The sequence below is a fragment of the Anas acuta genome, chromosome 2, assembly GCF_963932015.1.
Source record: "Anas acuta chromosome 2, bAnaAcu1.1, whole genome shotgun sequence".
Lineage (NCBI taxonomy): Eukaryota > Metazoa > Chordata > Aves > Anseriformes > Anatidae > Anas > Anas acuta.
This window is the reverse complement of record NC_088980.1, coordinates 116,453,364-116,476,529: the sequence shown is the minus strand read 5'-3', so window position 1 is coordinate 116,476,529 and position 23,166 is coordinate 116,453,364. Positions and strand designations below refer to the sequence as shown.

Here is a 23,166-nt window from a genome sequence, read left to right as displayed (position 1 = left end):
TCCTCACGAATCCTAGCCAAACGCTTTCAGGGGAATAAAAATCTCTGTGATAGAGAAAGCATGGGTTTCTGGCCTTTGAGGACCCCGTCTAAAAAGCCGTAACTATTCATGCAAAAGCCCTTCCCGTGAGAGAGGGATGGGTGTATTTTTCAGAAACTCTTCATAGAAAGAACAGAGGGGGTGAACTAAATTCTTGTCTAGCACAGCTCCCCATACCACTACATCTCATTACAAAGCTCTTAATAGCAATGTGTAACACACATGCAGTGGGAGTGCTAAGCAGGAGGGGCAGGCGCTGAGCTCTGCTCTCTGGAGACAGGGACAGGACCCGAGGGAACAGCATGGAGCTGGGACAGGGGAGGGTCAGGCTGGGGGTTAGGGAAAGGTTCTGCACCCAGAGGGGGGTCGGGCACTGGGACAGGCTCCCAGGGCAGTGGGCACAGCACCAAGCCTGCTGGAGCTCAAGAAGTGTTCAGACACTCTCAGACACAGTCTGATTATTAGGTGGTTCTGTGTGGAGCCAGGAGTTGGAGTCAATGGTCCTTGTTGGTCCCTCCCAACTCAGGATATTTGATGGTTTTAAGACGTGTGTGCAATAGAGACATGTATTCACTTCTTAGGGAGAGGGGAGGAGGGAGCAGTGCTGGTTTATTCTCTCAACATTCTTTCAGAGGGCTCAAGCAGGTATTATTTACCCTGCAATAGTCTTAAAAATACCTCAAGAAATTAGTAAAAGACTTTTTCTCAGGAGGCGGAAGGAAGGAGATAAAGAAAAGTGCAAGCAGATGACTTCTCTTATTAAATTCCTTCCACTCCTCCACAATGAAGAGAATGACCTTTCATGAGTGAGCTTCTTCCTCAACCCATTTTAGAAGCAGAAGGGGAAGGTGGAAGTGAAAGGCAGCTGTGAACAGTGAGTGAAATGCAGCTCTGTTTTGCTTCATCTTCCTCCACTAGTGAGCAGCAGAAGGGATGAGTAAGGCCACATGAGTTAAGTTTTCCTTTCCTTCACCTTTTAAAGTCCGCTATCATCCTACCTTTGCATCTACCAGTTATCTAAAACCAACGTACAGAAAAACAGATGAGAACATACACGTTTTAGGTTTTATTTAGGAAGTATTTTTTGGCATACAAGGAAAACCAATACTTGGTGGTTCTGCATGAGGAGCTGGAGCTCAGGGAGTAAAAACAACCCAGTACTAGGAAGCAGATCAAAACCAGAAAAGCATCCCAGCTGAATGCTAGCATGTCCTGTTAGCACTTGTCAAAACTAAGATGAACTTCTTAGATTCCAACTATAAATCATAACTAAATCTAATGTTCATACAACATGTTGATACTGAAAAATACTGGGAAGTCCAAAAAAAATAAACCTCATAGTTGGGTTTTATTCTGCAAATGCCACTGCACAGACACATGCATGCCCTTATGCATAGAAAGATGGACTAAAAGCCTCCAAAGCTTGTTTGAGACAAAACTATATATTCCAACTCTGAAATCTACTCTAACTTGAAGTCAGCTATTGTTAAATACTAAGACAGATGTTGCAGGGATAAGAAATGGTGTTCAGAGAACATTCAAGGACAAGGGGGAAAAAAACACCACCACTGAGGATTTTTAAAATCCCAATAGGTGCAAAGCCCTTCAAAAGGCTTCAAACCACAGGGAACTGGGAGTAGGAGTAATTAAAGCACCCAAAAAGGTACTACGAGATAATTTAGCAACAGAAGTTTCTATATACAGAAAGGGGCAAAGACCTGTGTGAATCCATTTGAGAGCATTGAAAATAATGTTAAGAAAAAGGTCCAAGATGCTAATAAATTTAATCTTTCATTAATATAAGCTATCCCATAAGAAAACCAGGAGGTAGCAAACCCTGTACCCTTTTTTAAAGTAGCAGGATTGATTCTGGGAATCACAGAGCTCTCAGATTGTGAACCTTGTTCTCAAAGCTGCAAGTCTGCACCACTTGAGATAACAGTGAGGCAAACACAAGGAACAAAATGCCATGGTATTGGTGACTGTGGTACATTTTTGGTTTGGGGAAAGCAATCACAAAAAAAATACTATAAAAGTAGAAGGACTACAAAGACAGGCAACTAGTGATTAAAGACTGAATGCCTTTTACGCAAAACAAGTCAAAAAGGACAATTTTTTTTTTTAAGCAGAAAGGAAATGAACGTAAAAGGATATGACAGAAATACAATTTAATGTATGATCCACAGAAAAAGTAGATCATCCAATTTATGCTTTAACAACAAAGAAAACCCCAGGAGAACAGTCAATAAATTGAGGAATAACATTAAACATATAAGACACCACATAAATCACATAAACCTGAGGAATTCATCAACACAGGACATGAGAGCAAGGTTTAAATAGGATTTGGAGATAATTACACATACATATATGCAATAGAAACAGGGTTAGATTATATAGAATATTTTTAAGCATGATATAAGCCTTTATGTCAGGGTCATAAACCAATCACTACCCAATAGTAATTAAAAAGAAGTGTCTGCTGCAGATATAATTATTCCCCAGTGAAATTCTGCCAGAGCATTTTTCTACTGGCTACACCCAGAAGAAAACAAGGAAAATATTTTAAAATGATAATTTCCCTATTTCTATCAGTTATTCCACACTTCTAGAGGTAAACTTCTTTTAAATCACCTTTAATTAAAGGAGTATAACCTTGGGTCATCTAGCCTTTTTTGTTCTTCACAGAAGTTGAGGAAATTGATTATTCCGGGTAATATGCACTAGGCACAATGAAGACCTTTTGAAGTCCAAAATGACCATGTAATATTCAAAAGCCAATTTTTTTTTTACGTTAAAAAATAAAAAAGAAAACCCACACAGTTTGTGAAAGCAAAGTGACCCAACATGAATCCTACATACTCCATTCGGATGAGATTACATCCGCTTGTAGGTGGGTTGACAGAACCAGAGGAAAGGCCACTTCTTATTTTGCTGGCTAAGTGACAGAAAGCAAGTTAAGATCTCTACTAATTTTATTCCAGTTATTTAGTAGAAAATTTGAAATTTTACTACAAGAATAAATTAAAGACTTAGAAGTAAGGTAGTGTCAGACATAGCTTAACTTGTTAAACACTACTTTCTGGCTCACTTCCCCAAGCATACCAATTACAATTTATTGCTACAAGCATTTAAAATTTATCAGAGCATGAAAAAAATAAACTGTTCCGCCTAATTCTGGTAAGCTAAACTAGATAAAGAATTAAATTTGCCTGCAATTATAAATTAATAAAAACTGAGACAAGAAAAATAAACATTAGATTTTAACTGACAATTTTCAGCAAAATCCTACAAATCCCCAAAGTTATTTGAAAGCATAAACTTTTAAGAATAAGCTATAAAATAGATCAAATGCACAACAGCAAACAATAAAAATCTATTATAGTGGAATGGTACATCTGGAACTTTTATCTATCATGTCTTCCCTGCCCTCTGTCAAATTATCAGATTTCTCTTACCATCAATAGCAGGTTGAAAGATTTGTTTATGGAAAATTTATTGTTATATCAACTGAGGCCGAATACCAATTCAGTAGTCAACATTCCTAAAGCAGTAAAAATGTAAAATACAAGAAATAGTGTTCAGCACACTAAAAAAAAAGTATCACTAATCAATACATCTAACGAAATACTGAAAGTACACTACCACAAATACAATTTTCTTGAAATTGTCTTAGAATAGCAATTAAGAACTACATGCAGTGCAAGCATAAAAGCTTTCTAATCTAAGAGAAGCCCTAACTCAGAATTTAATCAGTCATCTTTATTTTCAGTCCTCAAATATCCTGTCCTACAAAGCAAAATATCCCATCCCAAGAGATATCTTGCCCTGTGAATATCACATTGCTAGTATCACAGCACCTGTCCCAGTCTCAGAGAACAGTACCCTGTTGACAGACAGTGATGGCACCTGCAGAGCACTTCCTGAGGTGTCAGAGTGGGAAATAAGATCATAAAGGGATACATTTCTGAGATTCAAAAGCACCAAGATACACGTAATTGGGCTGTGACTCTTTTTTATCAGGTGCAGGGTACCTTGTACTGAGAACATCTTAAATAAAAAAATGAACCACCTCTAAAAATGAAAAAAATGAATCACCTCTCAGTAATACTTGGAGAGGGGATTTCTATGTGGAAAACATTTACAATGGCCTCTACTAATTAATGTACCACTGTTAACTACAAATGTAATTTGTGCTACCATTATCAGAAGTATGAGTTGTGACAGCAGCAGCAAGGAATTGTAATTTAACAGCCAGTTCTTAAGTCTTGATTTACATCACTACCTCCGATAACCAGAAAAATTCTTGACTTGATATTTGAACAAAATGTTACAGTATTTTGTGGCATAGTAATTAAGCATTTTACTCAAAGAAACTGCAATCTTTAGTTGTTTCAAACTGCACAAATGGCTTCACAAAAATATCTCACTGTACAAATATTCCTTATCATTTTAAGGAACAGAAAACTTTAACCCTAAGTTACTTAATGTCTCCATAGCAATAGCTCTTCTCTTACTTAAAGTCATCACACAATTCTTAACTCTCATTACAACTGGAAGTTATTTAAATCAAGTTAAATGATCTGGTACAAATTCAGATTTTGTTGTGAGAGACTAGGAATAAGTTAACTGTAGGCATTCGCTTGGGGAACCCTCAGCTATAGGAACTACGCAAATTAAAGGTACTCCACAGCTCCATAAAACACAGTTTGTATCAGACTTCAAAAGCAGGAACTTTCTGTTCCACAGCCATTTACACCCTGCCTCTTTGGCTTTTAAGATGCTTTAATATCTGGTCCAATATTTACAAGTTTTGCTTGCATTCAATAACCCTGGAGAAGAATTCCGCCTCTATTCCAGGCAGAAGACCTTCAGCAAACACAATTAAGGCACAAGAAATCCTGCAGAAGCTGAGGTACATTTTATTGGGGAAACAGCAAAATGGTGCAGCCAGGACTGGTATCCATATGACATGGATGCTACCAGAGTGCCTGGTACCACCCTCAGCAAACTGTCTAGGGCTGAAACAGATGCATACTGTACAGACACTACTGGACAGAGGCAAATCACATCTTCAAGTACAGGAGAATTACATTTTGGAGCATAATCCTTAATGAAATTGGCTGTTAGCTTTTAGTGATTTCTGAAACAGCTTCAGAAGTTAGCAGGCAACATAGTTTCTTGCGCACAGTGCACTAGCTCCCCATGTGGACACTTGATTAGCAATATAGGCACAATAGTTCTCAGAAGTTGGAGTGATTCTCCTATTTCACCTGCAGTAGTACACTGTCTGTGAACTCACCCTTTACATGGTAACATCTTCAACCCCATGTTCTGGTAAGAATTTCCTTTAGTCAAAGTTCTGGCTTAAGCAGCTCCCTGCAGCTGCTCACCATCTCCCTTTCAGTCTTACCAACACAGCCCTGCAGTTAATCTGAACTAACCCAGATGGAGAACATCCACCTTCCCTCGTAATTAACCTGGACTGATTCTCCAGATTGGTTCATCACACAAACACTAAAACATCAAACAGCAGAACCACAGCTGATGAGAGAACAGCACTGGTTATGTCAGCTTAACCAGGGACAGGGAACAGGAAATTTGTCAAACAGCCAGACTTCTTTCCAACATTTAAAAGCCTCTCCGGAGCAAAACAATCAACCTGGAAAAGCAATTTTTATTACAAGATTACAACACACATGGGTAACCCGAGGGTCCACAATCTGAAAACTTTTTAAAAATGCATCATATCTAATTCCCTTTTGCTAAAGCAGGATGACTCTACTAGCCCCAAAAGGTACAAAGCAATGTATGTACTAGTGTTGTTAAAGAGACTCAGAAAAAGACTAGGTAAGTAGCAACTCACAAACCCTATCTTATAGGCAATTTAGTTATTTTGCCCTTAAGTTTTCCAAAAAAAAAAAAACACACCACATTAACAATTCTACAAGATCTCCTTCTATCCTTCTAATAGAAGTTTCTCAGTTCCATGGTGACAGATGCCTTCCATGCTCTGCTTAAAGCAAGTAAATAAAGAAAATCTGACTAGTTATTTGTAAAACTAGTTCATTTGGTTAATACGCCATAACCACATTGCCTCCACGTTCATCTTACGTAGAAATCAGTGTTCAGAGGTCAACTCAAATAGCACCCACAGCCTCAAGCAAAGGAAACAGGTACAGCAGATCCATAGAGCAAAGAATTGATACAGACATGCTATACCTCTGTAAGGACTTACACAGCTCCACAATGATGCATTGATTTTAGGACTGGTTATTAGTCCTAACTAGGAACTAATCTGCTGACAGAAGTAATTACATCTCATCTCTAACAGAACCGTAAAACTTCAAGGAAAAAAAAAATCTTCTTTACCATTTCATTAGAAGTGTTTAGACTGAGATACTCAATGTTAATGCTAAATTATCAGAACTGTAGTACTACAAAAGGAACCTAAATGTTCCTACATTTCTCATTCAGTAACAACAAAGATGGCCTAAAACTGTCTACTGGAGACATTATTACTGTTGGAGCCTTACCCCTTCTGACTTGGGTGCACAAAACAGCAAATAAAGTAGAATGAAAAAAGAATCTAAAGAAGAAATAATGGAAGAAACTATATTATTTGTGTCTGCAGTCTCTGCAAAGAAGTTACTTCTTATCAAATAAGGATTTACACCAGCTTGAGCGTTCCTAGTAACAGTACAGAAACACAAAGCTTAATTTCTTTTCCCTATCCTAGAGTTGCTCCACTTGCCTCATTCAAAGAGCAGATGGAAAATTGCTCTTTTGTTAAAGTTACTTTTCAATGTGGAGTTTCATGTTAGAGTATCTAAATTATTTAATTTTTTTTAAAGAGCACAGTTGCTGACAGTGGAAGAAATCCTCCTTGGAGTGTACCTGCATAACATGATAGGTATGAACACCAACACCATTCCTCCTTTTCTCAGGAACATTAGCTGGTTTCGTGCTCCTGTCATCACCTCCTATGGAGTGTTTGCCTTTCAAAAAGTGTTCTAGAAATTAGTTTTCAAAAACTGTTTATCAAACCTTTAATTAGAGCAATTATTCTTCAAAATTCACGTTCCACTTCTGACTAATAGCTCACTTGCCTTATGGCAGGAAACATTCAACATTTTTTATGCCATTCGTTATTAGTTCAATTTACACTTGAACTTGAGTTTGGCATGGACTTGTGTTCTGAAAGGCTAATCCAGAACAATATACCGTAGTGCTTTCTGCATCTGTTTTAAAAATAATGTTATCAACACTTACCCTACTCCTCACTATATAAAGAATTAAGCCAGAGGTTCAAAGACCGATGCCAACTGTGATCATTAGGAAAGACACCACTAACAGATTTTCTAGTGTGGTGTCACAGAGACCAGACTTTACCAAGCACTCAGCATACATTTGGACATGAACTTCATTAATTTAGGATCCCTCATTCTTACCAAGAATGAGGAATTTGTAAATTTTAAGTTATTGAACATCAGTCACAGTTGGATTTCCTGGGTGCTTTTTTTTCCAATTAGGATATTTTTAAAAATTTTATATTCAGAATGAAGGACTAAAAATAAAGTATGTTCTTCAGTTCCTAAGACAATTTTTTTTCCTATAAGCTAATCATTTCACAAGTACATTAGAAGCACAGAGGGAACAGTACCTATTTGAAAAGTACTGAAGTACTTTGAAGATGTTGAAATGATTGTTACCTCTTGAATCAGGTTCTTTGGAAGTAACCAATATTTCATTTTGTTGACATTTGTTTTTTATAAACATCCATCATCACTGTATAATGTGTTTTGTAACTATAATGACAGCCTGTGACAAGATTGAGACTAGATTGTGAAGAACACAGAAGGGATGACTAGCCCTATAAAAAGGATTCACTTCTGAGAGAAAATTCTCAAGAAGTCACTTCAATGTCTTCAATTTAGTAATATTGGAAAGGTTATTAAAAAATTAATGAAATGTTTAATGAATGCATACTTTTTTTTTTTGCAACTCAGTGAGTTTTCTTACAAGTCACTTCACATACAGAATTTACCTTGCTGGTGGAATAAACTGGCACTTTTTATAAGATAGTTAAGATAGTATGTTACAGAAGTGAATAATAATCATAACCCTTTATCTTCATCATTCTTGAAATACACACTGAAATCAATTGCTCCACATACTGGAAGAAGGCAAGCAGCATTGCATGAGCAAGTCTGAAGAATTAAGTTTTTCTGTGTTTAAAAAGAAAAAACCTTTCCTATCACGTAATTCCTGCAAACTTCCATATTTGCCTATTATAAATATGCCAAAAAGAACACATTCAAGTGCAGTATAAAAACTTCCTTCTATTTCTTCCAGAAATGTGACAGCCATGAGTTGTTTTCTTATAAATACTTGGTAAAAAGAAGCAGCATGGGGAAGGGAGAAGGCCTGAGGAGATAAGGTTGTTTTCATTCAGTAGTTAGCAATAGGTTTTTAATGTCACTAAAGCATTGTCTCAAGAAAGCATAAGAATTAAAAGTTGGGAAGGACAAGATGCCTACTTTGCAGTTTGAGACACCACATAGTTAGGAACACACACTGTGTGCATACTGCTTCTGTGCACACTGCTATTTTTGGGGGGTTGGTCTTGGAAGTCCCAGTAACCACCTTTTAACTGCATCTTTGTTCTCTACACTTCAAGGAGACTGGCATTTTGCTGTTGCCTCCCTTAAAAGCAGACAAATGGAAGTCAAACACGTGTGTTGAGTTTCTCAATTAAACTCTTTTTGGGAAACTGACCCTATACAGTGACAGTAAATAGACTTTCCACTGCTGTCCAAGAAAACAACTGTCATAACTCATTAAGAGGCACCAAAAGCTGCATCAACTGCAGACTTAGCCACTGCTCCCATCCTGTCCAGAAGACAGGACAAAATAGCCCTGGTCAACTCAGCAAATAGACTGGTCAGCTCAAGGAGATGAACATTTCCTTTGTCTTCTGATGTGAAGAAGGCCTCTTATCATGAGTAAATATAATATTCAACATCTACTGTGCATACAAAGACAAGAACTTTGTTGGAGCTTCAAGTCTTTCTATATCTCTTCAACCACAGCCTGCAACACTTACTTTAGTTTCACCTCTTCCTCACCTCTAAGACCTTCATCAAAGCATTTCTCTGCGCAACACAGTCGGTTCACTACACTGTTACTACCATTGCAGTAGCTTTCCACATAAAGTTTATGTATTCTATTAAAAACATAGGTGTTTACACACCCAGTATCCTACTCCACATTGCATTGCTGCCTGCCACAACCCTTGAATTTAGTAAGACTGTTCAACAGCTGGCACAGAAGCATGTGCCAAGTGACTTCCAAGTCAGTTTAAGCTTCCTCAGGTCTGAAGTGGATAACAAATGAAGTCTGAACATGTTTCTTATATTGAAAAAAGCTGTAGCTTGCATGTTCCCGAATTTCCCTGGCTAAAATACATTGGGAAGATAGTTACCATAAAGAATGATTTTCCAAATGCCTCAGCTAAAAGCCATGCTTATCTGATGAAATTACCACATCTCAGGCAGATCTTCAAAGATTTGACTTGGTAGGTCACTGCTTTTACATTTCAGTAAGGCTGAACCCTGAAATCTCATTTTGTATTTTATCTTAGAAGAAAAACTAGGAAGCTGCCTTTCTATCCCCCACACAGTAATCCAAAGAAGAAAAAGCTAATTTTGTCACTACTACAGACTACACTTCACATTCAAGATCAGAAGCGTACTTCAGTCCTGATCTGCAAGAGTCTTTCCCAGCCCTATCTTCATTTTTTTCTTAAGAGAATGTCACCACATTCAACTGTGAGAACACGGCTGTGCACCAGGGACTACAATAAGGTCAAATTCATTTCCAGTTGTCATCAGAACAAGGATATGAATTAAGCCTCCAAAAAAACATTAGCTGAGTAATGCACAACCCTCTTAAAGGTTTCTTTCCCTTCCCCCACAGCTACAAGCTTGGATTTATAAAAAGAGAAGCCTCTGCAGGCACAACAGGTTGGACGTAATGAAGCACTGGTTTCTATAGTCCTCTAGGTACCAACTTGAAAAGATGCTTTGCTAGTAGCAATGACTGGAGAACACTCCTCCAGAGACCAAAGAAAAAGTAATTCAATTTCAGTTGGTGAGAACTAGTATCTAGGAATGGCTGTTTTATAGACATTCTTTTTAGCTTCATATTACAGAAATGAATCAAGACTATATTAATTCAAGAAAAGTCTTATTACCAAAAAAACAAAGAACTTTCTCGTGCTACTCACAATGAACTCCCCAAGCTTTCTGATTAACACACACAAAAAGACAGCAAGCTATTTTCATGTTTGTTGTATCTTTCCATACCATTCCATAAACAATGGAAAGGAGGGGAAAAGAAGTAAAAATTGGTGGTATGATATGAAATACAAGTTCAGAAATACCAATTCAGAGAAACTATTGATTAAAGAAAAGGCAAATCCAGCAAACGTTTCATTTGTAAAGCTATGCAGTTTCTCAGAATGAGTCTGCATGACCTTATTTCTTACACATTACTATCTACCACAAAGGTCACTTTCAGATAAAGGAGAGAAGCAAAACATTTAAGACATCCCTAAAATCCTGCAAAGCAGACATTTATCCAACCACCTCGCTCCATGGAGGCAGAAGAATGGATGATATTCCACCAAAAAAAAGTGGAAAATCCCCTAAACTCCCAACCTTTCCCTACAGTAGCAAGGGAAAAATACAGTACTGTTACGTGAGGTGATGATGAGACACAAAGAAAACTCAGGTGAGAAAATGCAGTACACACAGGTTGTCTGGCTTGCCTTATTAGCTAGCCTTTGCATGCTGCATCCCAGAATATCAGTCTTCAGCTAAACCGGTCAGATTGTGAGCTTGACTGAAGCAGTGAGAACATCAGACTCCAAACATGGCACAAAGAGACACTGCAGCTTGTATTCACTGTAGAATAGCTTAAATACCTTCTTACCCACCCCAGTAGCCCAAATAAAATCTCTTCCCTCAGTTTTACACCATTCCATACTTACTGCTGGTAGTAGAGACTGCATGTTCTGGTTGGAGTCAGCTATAGTGGCTAGGTAAACCAAGTTTGTGTGCAGCATCTGCTGGTACCTACCACAGAGAACAACAGGAAAAAAAAGACATTAAGTCAGGAAGACAATGTTGCCTCTTTTATTTCAACTCCATGCATGTCAAAAAAGCTACTTATGTAAAGTAAAATTAAAGAGACAAGGGTACCATTACCAGGAATCCTACACCTTTGTCCCACACTTCCCTATTGCCTCACCTTTCCCAGATCTTCTGGGACATCTGTGCCTGTTCTCTACAGCTGTCTTGGTAGTGCAAGTCTAGAACATGGCGATGCTGCTCTCAACTGTTTCACTTCCTGCCTCAAACCAAGTCACCAGGAGACATCTAGAGTAAGCATGGCTGTTTGGTGTCATTTCTATCAGAAACACTAGGGAAAGGGAGCTGCTTTTGCTATGTCCCCAGATGCAAGGTATCACTTAAATATGAATCACAACCATGAACAGTGCAAACATTCCACCAGGACCCTGAACTTTGGAAGTTCGCTGTGGGATTTTTATTTTTTTACGACAGAACCACATTCCAGAGTCTCAACATCCAGCCCACAGTCACATGAATAACTTTGAAGCAGGAACAGATTACAAATATGTAGCTACACGCTTGCATGCAGCTTAATATATGAACTGTGCTACACCCTGCTCGTATCAACAAAAGCATTCCCATAAAGCCAAAACACTGATGGACAACCCCATCTTCCCCCCAGACTACCAGTTCTCTTAAGAAGGGCCTCAAGAGCCATACTGTGGTACTCCACTGTCATCACATGACGGAATATTTGTTCAAGTAATGGGAAAATAATTCCCTCCTTCAGCAGCTGTCTCCCTGATCACTCCCCAGAAAGCCCACTAGACAACAGATCTGCAGGGGATACTTTAGCAAGCCACACTTTTAAGATAAATCTTGTTTGTTCTTAGGCAGGAGTACCTCCTTCCCAAACCTTAAGTATGATACAGGAGATTATCTCAGTTATACAGCCCCCATTTTTATTAGCATCATCATACTACCAACTTGCAATCATCAATTTGCAACATTTAATTGACAGAAGCAATAACCACACAGCAAAAAAAAACCAAAGTGCAGTATCTGCAGCAATACTCTTCTATTCCTCCTGGCAGTTTTCCTTCAACGTGAGCTAAACAAATCAACAATTGTGATCTGGACGAAAATTTATCCTGTCCGCAGGATTTGGATCAGTATCTTACTGCGAGCATTCGGATGTCTTTCCTTTGTTCTGATAGTCCATTATGCACTGAATAAGGTGGTTATTCTCATCCAACATCTGAAACAATAAAGAAGCATGAATTAAGTTTAGGTTTGTTTAGAGGATACTGAAGATAAATGTGGGTCTTGCTCCTATCCTTAGAGAGTTTTTTTTTCCTTTAAGAAAAGTTAGCATTGCAGAAAGCTCTAATTTTACCAGTTAGATATACAGCACTGTTAGACTTCCCCCTTAGCTTTAGGGATTGAAGTGATTGAAGTTAGAGACTGAAGTGTAAAGGTTTTAAGCCCCTGTTATGTTTGTGCAGTTCCCCATTCAGCCACCTGTGCTCGATCCACAAGCACCTCACAGCAGTTCTTCAGTTTCTTCACTTAACCTCTGCCAAGAAACCTACTTAAAAGCGCACACCCCGAGTTCATTCCCCCCCTTCCCCAGAGCACAGCCGTGAATTAAATTCAGTTACAAGAGGCCCCGAGACGGCCGTTGGCAGGCCCCGACTCCCCCTCAGCCGCGCACCCTCCCCGCGCAGCGGGCCCGAGGCCTCCGCAGCCCCCCGCGGGCTGCACCCAGCCCCCACCCGCCCAAGCGGGGCCGGCAGCGCGGCCCCACAACCCCTCCGTGTGCCCCATTGCCCCCCGCCCACCTTCTGTATGGCGGCCGGCGTGATCTCGCCCTTGCCCCGCTGCCGGGGGGCCGCGAAGGCCACCGACATGGCGGCGGCGCCGCTGGCAGCACGGCCCCCGCCCGCCCCCGCCCCTTAAGGCGCCCTGACACGGCGGGACGCACCATCGCCAGCCCGCCGAGGGGGGGGGTTAGAAACAAGAGGGGGATTTCTCGCGCTTTGGAGCAGGGAGGAGGGGAGCGAAGAGGACTCGGTCTGTTCAGAAATACTCTGTAAAGGAGTAGGAAGTTGGGCTGGCGGTGCGCTGTTTGAATGCCACCGCTATTTGTCACGCCGCCTGCCCGGACACCCCTTCCCCCCCGTGCGCTAATGGTACGTTCCGTCCCAAGTCTCCCTAGCGCCGGACGGGCGGCGAAGTGGTACGGCCAGCGGGGGGGGGGAGGGGGGAGGGTGGATGGGAGCTCTGAGGCGCTGATGTTACGAGGGCCGCGCTGCTCCCCCCCCCGCCCTTCGCGGCACTTGGTCGCGCCCGGGCAGCCCGCGACGGGGAGAGGGGCGGGGAGGGGGGAGGAGAGGGGCGGGGCGGGAGGGGAGGGGGCGGGGAAGGGCAGAGCCCGCCCGAACGGCTGCCAACACTGACAGGTGGAGACATAAATAAAATAAAAGGAAATAAAAGGAAATAAGAAATAAAATAAAAGGAAATAAGAAATAAAATAAGTAAAATAAAATAAAATAAAATAAAATAAAATAAAATAAAATAAAATAAAATAAAATAAAATAAAATAAAATAAAATAAGTAAAATAAAATAAGAAACAAAATAAGTGAAATACGGTAAAAGAAAAAGGAAAGGAAAGGAAAGGAAAGGAAAGGAAAGGAAAGGAAAGGAAAGGAAAGGAAAGGAAAGGAAAGGAAAGGAAAGGAAAGGAAAGGAAAGGAAAGGAAAGGAAAGGAAAGGAAAGGAAAGGAAAGGAAAAAAGAAAGTAAGGTAAAATAAAGCGAGGTAAAAATAAATTAAAATAAGGTAAAATAAAATAAGAAATAAAAGTAGTAAAATAAAATAATGTAAAATAAGGCAAAATAAGGTAAAATAAAATAAAATTAAATTAAATTAAATTAAATTAAATTAAAATAGGTAAAAAAATAAAGTAAGGTAAAATAATATAAAGTAAGGTAAAATAAAGTAAGGTAAAAATAAATTAAAATAAGGTAAAATAAAATAAAATAAAATAAAATAAAATAAAATAAAATAAAATAAAATAAAATAAAATAAAATAAAATAAAATAAAATAAAATAAAAGTTTTGGGGGAGCAGCAGTGGGCAGCCCGTGCCCCCAACTGCTCGGTGTGGGGCTGGTTTCAGCACCGGCCTCTGCGGCTTCCCCCTTACCAAGCGAAGTGGGCGAGGAGAAGCTCGCTGCCGAGGGTCAGGTCGCCCACTGCAGCCCCGCTTGTCCACTGCTGCTGCTGGGGGGGCTCTGGCCTCACCGCGGATCCTCCTGTGGAGATTTGCCAAGTCTTCAGCTCATTCCCCTGTTCCCAGACTGCCGTCCCCAAGCTGCTGCACTCCCACTGCATCCCCCTCCCCAAGGCCCCTTGTTTAGGCCTGTTCCTCGCCATGCCCTGATTACACAGCACCCTGGCTCGATGTGCCAGTAATCTGGCTTGCTGTCCTCTCCACAAAACGTCTCTGGCCCAGTCCTTTCCCTGTAGGTCATTCTAAGGAGGAGGAGTGATGCCAGCACATCCATTAGGCTGTTTGTTGCTAACCATTTCACTCATCACCGTGGTATCTGGGCCCCCCAAGACAACTGTGACCAAATCAGAGTGTAACGAGGAGGTGCTATCTCCTAGCCACTTGCAAAAACAAGGACTTAATTCTTCAGCAGAAGCAGCAGAAGAAGAGCACCTGGCTCTTGAGAACTGCTGAGGTGTCTGAAAGTGTCCTAAAGCTGCAGGCACCTTCAGTAACCACAAGGCAAACGCTCTCACGAAGTAGTCTGGACACTCAGATGTCAGCCACATAAATACTGCTTTTAAGACCTGAACGTTGCTTTATGTTCCCCCACATTTTCTGGTTGACGATGAGCAGAGGAAAAAATAGGCTCGTGGGGTTCCACAGGTGAGGAACCTTAAAATGAAAGGAGTAATTGCCTGTCAAATTTCACCAAGGTGGTCCAAACTGAATGTGAGAAACTTTTTCATTCCTTCCTATTTCTATGCAAAATATGGGAGAATGGTATTTGGAATTCAACTATATCTGATTTTAGCAGAACACAGACACATAAGTTCATTCATTTGTAATAACTAAACCCATCTCTTTTGCCTGGCTTTGTCTGACAATTAAATGAAATCCCTTTATTTCCCTTTCCTTTGTGATGTTTTTTCATTCATATGTTTAAAATGTTGGACTTACACATTCATAAATAGCAACAGTTCTAAAGAAATACTGGAAAAAGACTCCACAGCTCCATTTTAAAACCAACATGTAAATAATGGCACAGATGCGTACAAGCAGGGAAATAGATAGCTACAATGGAAATGTGCCACATGTCTCAGAACACATAACCACAACAGGGTGTCTCTTTTATGACTTTCTTAATGCACAGCAATATGCCTAGATTTCAAAGGACATATGGTGTATTTTCTCTTTAATTGCACATTTCTTTGCTCTTGTGAGTCACTCGCAACCTTAACATTATTTAATTGTAATTTAGATGCATAAATCTAGGTCATCACCAAGAGTTTCAAACACAAATATGTTCCATCCTGATCTTTCTTTCACCTCTGTTCTGACTTTATCAGCATAGTGTCTTTTTTGTTAATGTGCATTTGAGCATGTTGTATCTTCTGGAGAGAGATGAACATGCGTAGAGAAGGATGGGCCCTTTTCTGAGAGATTGTTTCCCATGCTTCCAACTCACATATTTTAATGACAAGTAGTAGGTAAAGATAAAGTCCCTGAGACTAGGGTCTAGAAAGCTTTAACAATTGATTCCTTGATATAACTAGCTGAAAGGAAGTGCGTAAAAGTAGAGTGATTTTAGTCTTCTTGGGATTGTCTCAAAATTCCTCATTGCAGAGGGCTATATTTCAGCTAGTTCCTGAGAAACCTGTAATATTTGGAATGACCCCGTCTTCCAACAATCTGAAGAAAAAATTGTAAGCCCTCATTGGTCTCTGCTTGTGTTTTCTGTCATTACCTGAGTTTCCATAAATTCTCTGGAAGAGATGGTAACAAGAAGGAATTGGCAACCATTCCCTTCCACAAGCAGACAAATACAGAATGCTGATTCATCTTTATTTTCAAACATAGATTTAAATTTCAAATGTCAGAATTGGTATTTACCAAGCTATATGCAGGAAAGACAATAACATATAATGTTATGGTAGTTTTCTCTGTTTACAACTGCTTGACTAAAAGGTCTCATTTGAGAATGTTTTCTAAGAATGACCCTAAGAGTTAGATGTTTCTTGAATAAAGCCTTTAACATGCTGGTGACAGCACGTAATTTTCTGTATGCATTTCCAATTGACTAAATAAATAAAATAAAATAAAATAAAATAAAATAAAATAAAATAAAATAAAATAAAATAAAATAAAATAAAATAAAATAAAATCACTTTCGTTAGTCTAGGAAGCATGATAGCTCAGGATCTTCTGCTAGTAGGATGCAAGAGCAAATTGCAGGCTCTTTTTTTCCAACACGGACCATTTCATCTTGCAATTTAAAAAGAAGGGCATTTCTGCATGTGTTCGGAAACATCAGCAATACAACCAGGTGACAGTTACAGCAAATCCCAAGGAAGTCACTTCTTTTGGTAGACGAAGAAGGAAGTTAGCAAAAGGAAGAACTGCTATTTTTGGTTTAGTCTGTCTTTCCAACTTATCTTGATGATCAGTTACTGATCTCGTAACTTCAGTGGGATTTCCTACATGCCCTGTCTTCATGGATGTTTGGGCTGTTCCAAAAATCTGTGGGCAACATGCTCTAGTTTGGACCAGATCATCTCCAGATGTCCCTTCCAACCTCTACCATTCTGTGATTGTGTGATTTTGTGAAAATGGAGCTAGCATCTGCCTGCTAGCAGGCAGCCTCAAAAAATGATTCAGAGTCTATTTAATAAACAGTAATTCGTTATCAAATTACGTGACAATATCAAACTGGTGTTAGGATAAATTATGCTTGTTGCTTGAATTTGTCTTGAATTTATTCTGTCAGCTTCTTGTCTGGTTCTTTCAATTTTGCCATGCATATGTTGCACTGGCTATAGTATAGAATATTAATAAGAAGTAGCACCTAAAAAGCAAGCCTATATGTTCTGATATAAAGTGAAGTACTCAAACAGCATTGCACACTACACGGAAATTGGTGGCTCTGCCATATTCCAGAGGGGCAATAACAAAACCAGAAAAAGTCAACGTGATGGTAAATTTTTATTCTTGTATCTGTCATTTTAGTGTGAAAATACAAATATTTAGAATAAAGGCACTCACACCGTGTTCAGCAGTTTGCACTAATGGGAGTAAGTGCAGCAGCTGCAGTGAGAAAATCTTTCTGTGTCCTGATTTTATTCTTCAAAGGGGAATCTGAAGCTAGAAGAAATGTATGCAATAAATAAAGAATAGCAGAAAATCTAATCTAAGCCTCCGTGGGGCTGAAAATTCTTCGAGAATTCTTGGAGGTTAATATTTTATTGTAGGACACAGAAGCAAAGTACTGTAGCTTACTGATTTTTTATTTTTTTTTTTTTGAATGTCAAAAGCAAAGCAGAAAAGATAAACCTGAGAAAGCACTGCCAAGCAGTGCTGAAGCAAAGGTATGGATGATCTTGAATATAACGTAATATTCTTGTCTGTTAAAGGCAACGTTAGGAGTTGCAATGGAGAGGTGTAGTATTGTGGAGATGCTTCTGGGGGCTCTCACTTCTGCATCATCTCCGTTCTGCCTTTTGAAGACTCGTGGCCATGTGAAGGACAGAGGAAATGACTGGGCAGCTGCAGGACAGCACTTCTACCTCATCATCAGAATTCTAATCAACACCTTGCTGAGGGAATACAGAAAGATAATTATATCAAGTGCAGTTTGCTTTCAGACGGCCTGATCCCATGACCTGAAGAAGGCCTCCCTCATTCCTCTGGCAGTGCTATTTCCAGTGCTGCCCGGGATGCTGTTATCCTTTGCCATGAGGGCACACTGCTGACTCACGCTCACTTTGTCCACCAAGAGCCCCCACGTCCTTTTCTGCCAAGCTGCTTTCCAGGCTGCCTGCCCCCAGCGTATACTGGTGTGTGTGGTTATTCTTACCCAGGTGCAGGACTTTGCACTGCCCTTTCCTGAGCTTCAGGAGGTTCATATCTGGCATTTCTTCAGCTGGACTCCATGCCACTGATCAAAACCCTATGAGCATGGCAGTTCTGCTAACTTTCAGTACACCTTAATGTACTCTTACCTAGCCTGTATTGCAGCAGTTTGTCTATGAGGATGCTATGGGAGATTAAAAAAAAACATGACACTGCCCTTATCCACCAAACCAAAAGGCTATCGAGTTGGCCAAGAGCAATTTCCCATTCATAAATCCATGCAGACTACTCCCCACCACCTTCTTGTTCTTAATATTCTTAGAAAAATGACTTGCTCCATCACGTTCCTGGGGAACAAGGTGAGTTTGAATGGCCTGTAGTTCCCTGGGTCCTCCCTCTTGCTCTTCATGAAGATAGGAGTGACACTTCCTTTCTGCTAATCCTCAGGAACCTCTCTTGAACTTTCAGAGATAATCAAGTGGCCTTACAACAACATCAACCAACTACCTCAGCATTTGTGAGTGCTTCAGATCCCATGGACCTGTGTAAGTCCACTTAGTTTAAGTATTCCCTGATCTGATCCTCTTCCACCATGTTGTTCTTGCTCCCGAGTTTCCCATGTGCTACAAGGAGTGGAGATTTTTGGAAGCTGGTCTTACTCTAAGGATCAAGGGGCAAAAGGTATCTAGTACCTCAGCTTCTAGAGTGTCCTTTGTCACCAGGTCCCTGCCACAGTCAGCAGTGGGCCCACATTTTCTACAGCCTTCCTTTTGAAGCTGATAAACTCATGGAAGCCTTTCTTGTGCTTCACATCCCTCAGCAGATTCAATGCTAGACTGGCTTTGGCTTTCCTAACCCCATCCCTGCAGTGTCTTTGTGTTCCTCCAGGACTTCTCCTCTGTCCTTGCTTCCACCCTTTTTATGTCTGGGTTTTGTCAGGAGCTCCTTGTTCATTCAAGGAGGCTCCTTGTTCAGGTCTCCTTGCTCAACTTCCCACATGTAGGGCTGGACCATGATTGAGTTTGGAGAAGATGATCTTTGAAAACTGACCATCTCTCATGGATCCCTCTTCTCTCCAGGGCCATATCCCATGGGGCTCTGCCAAATTCTGCTCTCCTGAAATCTCCTGGACCTCCCCATCCCTGACAAATCCTTCCTTGTTTGTAAGTGTGAGGTCCATCTGAGCACCTCTCCTTGTTGGCTCATTTTTCTTAGGAATTTGTCATCTATGCACTCTCCAAGGCATTGCTCATGCCTTGTTGTGGTGCTCCACTAGTGGGTACCAAGACAGATAAAGTTCTCCATGAGGATCAGAGCCTGCAAACATGAGGCTTCTTCCATCTGTCTGAAGAAGGCCTCATCTACTTCTTCTTCCTGATCAGAAGGAACAACTTCACCAATGTTGTTCTGCACCTCTCATTTTCACTGAGGTGCTGTATGAGAAATGGCATTAGTGGTCATTGTCAGTGACAAGATTCTCTCTGTAATCTACTTTTTGGACAAATCGAACTGAGTTGATGCCTCATCCATCCCAAGGCAGAGCCCCACGCACCATTTCTGCTGTTGTCACACATAAATGGCATTTGTTTTTGTTCTCTTCTGTCTGCTGATTCTTTATGTACTCTATGTATTGCTTTTTAAATCACAGAAGAATAACATTGCCATTTAACACTGTGTTCCTTAACTTTCTATACATAGGATATCTCAAAGTCACTGTATATTTTATCAGAAGGTCTTTGAAATTTATTCTCTTGATAAATAAAAAATAATAAATTATGAAATGAAATATAAATCAGGGAATACAGTTATATCTGTTCAAAAATAGATTACAGAAAGAGTCTTGTCACTGTTAATAACCAGTGGTGCCATTTCTCTTATACAGCACCTTAGTGACAACAAAACACAGCAAAGAAACAATATACTCAGATTCCTGTAAATAAGATCTGTGAGTATTACTGTGCTTGAAACCAATTTGGGAAAATATACGCTAACTGAAATCTTGTTGTACTGAATGTACATTTATTGTTTTCCACTTTCAATGTCTGTGGGATTTTTGCTTCTTGCTTGCTTTTTTCTGCCTTCCAAATGTTTTCAACATTTGTGCAGTAATTTAGCCACCAGGACTTCATAAGGCACCTGACTCACTGAAGGCCAAAACTGCTCTCCTGTGAAATTTTATTCATTTATACCTTTCTGTCCTGAGCAGTCCCAACATCAGTGAAAACAGAGGTGGTATGTGTTTTCAAGAGTCAAAAAAAAAAAAAACCACTAGGAAAAACAACTAAGATATTTTGAAATGTTTCCCTTCCTCCAAATTTCTAACATAGACTGTGGAGGTACAGGGAACGGTCGCTTGAACTGGTAGTGTCTCTAACCTGTGTTACACAGATATATGTATAAAATATGCATCTATACAGGTGCATTTCTTTTCAAGCAGAAGCAAAAGAGAGGAGAAGGAAGATACTTTGTGTTGCGTGTGCAGTCTGTGAGAGGAGGGTCCCAGAGTACAGGAGGCCTGCTGCAAGCAGAAGATTGCATTCCTGGGGTGAAGTCTGGACCATGGGGACCATGGGGCTACCGGAACGCTGCCCTTTCCCCTTAAGCCACTGAGGAAAGCAGATGTGCAACCAGTCCTGGCATGTGTAATCATAGAATCGTTTAGGTTGGAAAAGGCCCATAAGATCATCAAGTCAACCATCACCTAACACTACCAAGTCCACTCCTAAACCATGCCCCTAAGCACCGCATCCACGGGTCTCTTAAATACCTCCAGGGATGGTTTCTCCACTGCTTCCCTTGGCAATCTGTTCCAGTGCCTCTCTTCACTCTTTACTCTTTCCATTAAGAAAATCTTCCTGACATCTAATCCAAAACTCTCCTGGGGCAACCTGGGGCCATTTCCTCGCATCCTAATAATAACAAACTCTTCAGGCATTCCCCTGGCATGTGAGGTGTCCTCCAGCCTGCCCAGGAGAAATTCCCTGCGTGCTCATAGGAGGAGGCACACCAAAAGGTGGTGGGAAGGTTGAGCTCTGCAAGAAGCAGGGAGCACACACAAACAGACTTTAATTCCAATGTCAATAGCTGGTGCTTGCATCAAGGTGGAAAATTGCAAAATAATTATTATAGGCCTCGGTGTTGCCTTGTCTTAAATAAAGGCAATAAGGGATGCATGCTAGAAAGAGGTAAATGCCCTTTGAACTACTATACAGTCAGGAATTAACTGTAATTTTCTCTAAGCAACATACAAAAATGGCAAAAAAAATATAGTAACTGTGTTGATTTCTAATATTTACTGTGCTTCAAGTATGTAGCAGTGCTTTTTACCACTCCCCACCTTTTCCTTTTATTTTGCATGAAATTTGAAAGCATGACTGTAGTCTAAAAAGATACTCTAGAAAAGTATCATGGTGTTATTCCATAATTGCTGTATATTCTTTTGCAAGTGAAATAGCAATTTATCTTACTATTGAATCTGTTGGAAAATCAAGTTGAGTTTGCTCTGGTTATCAGTAAGAAAAATTGTAGATTAAAAGACTAATTAGAAGCCTTGCTGAGGGGAAAGAGGGCAATAATAACACCTGTGCCTCTCTTGTATTGATTCTATAGCATTAAAAAGGAGCCTTTTGTTCAATAACATAATTTAAACATTATTATTAAAGACTACTAGTCTTCTGATAATGATAAAATATGATTTTGCATAACTTTCTAAATACATTCACAGCTTGGCTATTACTATGCACATATTTTTGCAGGAATGAGGTAGTGCAGCTCACATAAGTTCATTATGCAGTTTTCTAAACACCCCATTCTTTCCTACTCATTCCAAGTGGGTCTTCATTCTGCCACGTGTGATGCATAGCTTTACGTTGGTGATTTAGCCACGGGGAACAATTCAGTTTGGAGCAAGTCTGGTTTGTAGGATTCAGGGTTTATATATTTATTGAAAAATTTAAATACATATTTTATTTTTGGTTGATGCTTGTCTTTCCCAGACTTTCTTGTAGTGTTTGGTCAATATCAACTTGAAAAATTTACTAGACGCTTACACAGACAATAAATTATAACCCATGAATATTGGTTAATGAATAATTACCATGAATGAATAATTACCATGAAAGGGTAATTTTACTCTCTGAGAATAGGAAATAAAAGATGGAAATTCATCAGAAATTATGACCAGGAGAGACAAGTGGAAGAGACAGTGTTTGCATCTGGTGAAGAGAAGCAGATGAGTGTTTACTGGCATTTATTGGTTAGGGAGCAAAGTAATGCATTGCAGGGCTAGAACAGAGGAGAAATATTGTAATGGATTGAAAACGTAACAAGAAATTGCCTGTGGAAACTTTTGCTGGCCTATTTAAAATGGCAGTTGTATGAGCTCTAAAACATGGAATTTTTGGGTAGATTTTAAGTACCTGTTGGTTTGGACTTTTTTAAGAGCGAAGATGTTATAGTATGAAACTACAATCTGCATTTTTCCCAAATGTGCAAAGATACCAGCTTATATCTTTCAAAGTAATGTACGGTTTTCTGCATTTATTTGCATAGTGTTTTACATGGTGTGTTTTCTATATAAAATAGAAATGGTGAGAAGTTTAACATTGCGATGTAGCCAAGCTTTGGTCTTAGTCAAGTGATACAGGTAATATTTATCACGAGGAAGCCACGTGAAAAAGGGATGAGTTTTGTACATAAGGTACTCAACGAGATTTTCTTTCTTGAGTGCTGGACCAGAAGATAAATTTCTGTAAGGAAAGGGCTACTCCTTTGTTCCTGTAAGTCCTGTTTTTCAGCAATTCATAAGTGTTGGTAGGAGAGAATCTTTTAGGAAGACTTTGAGAAAGTGAAGGAAGAGATGCTTATGTG

At 39.8% G+C, this 23,166-nt stretch overlaps 1 protein-coding gene across 3 annotated transcripts in view; it reads right to left on the bottom strand.

Annotated features, from left to right (window-relative positions):
- Window positions 1–13,174, bottom strand: part of SS18 (SS18 subunit of BAF chromatin remodeling complex) — a 38,666-nt gene extending 25,492 nt beyond the window's left edge. For 2 of the 3 annotated variants that reach the window (XM_068671841.1, XM_068671842.1), the window contains exons 1-3: window positions 13,016–13,173; window positions 12,356–12,432; window positions 11,093–11,177 (exon numbers count right to left, since the gene is read on the bottom strand). In XM_068671841.1, coding sequence (XP_068527942.1) covers window positions 11,093–11,177; window positions 12,356–12,432; window positions 13,016–13,084 — 231 coding nt within the window. In that variant the 5' untranslated portion in view covers window positions 13,085–13,173. Of the gene's footprint in view, window positions 1–11,092; window positions 11,178–12,355; window positions 12,433–13,015 lie in introns of all 3 variants that reach the window. The other variant, XM_068671840.1, reaches the window with a different exon arrangement.
- Window positions 13,175–23,166: the final 9,992 nt, after the last annotated feature.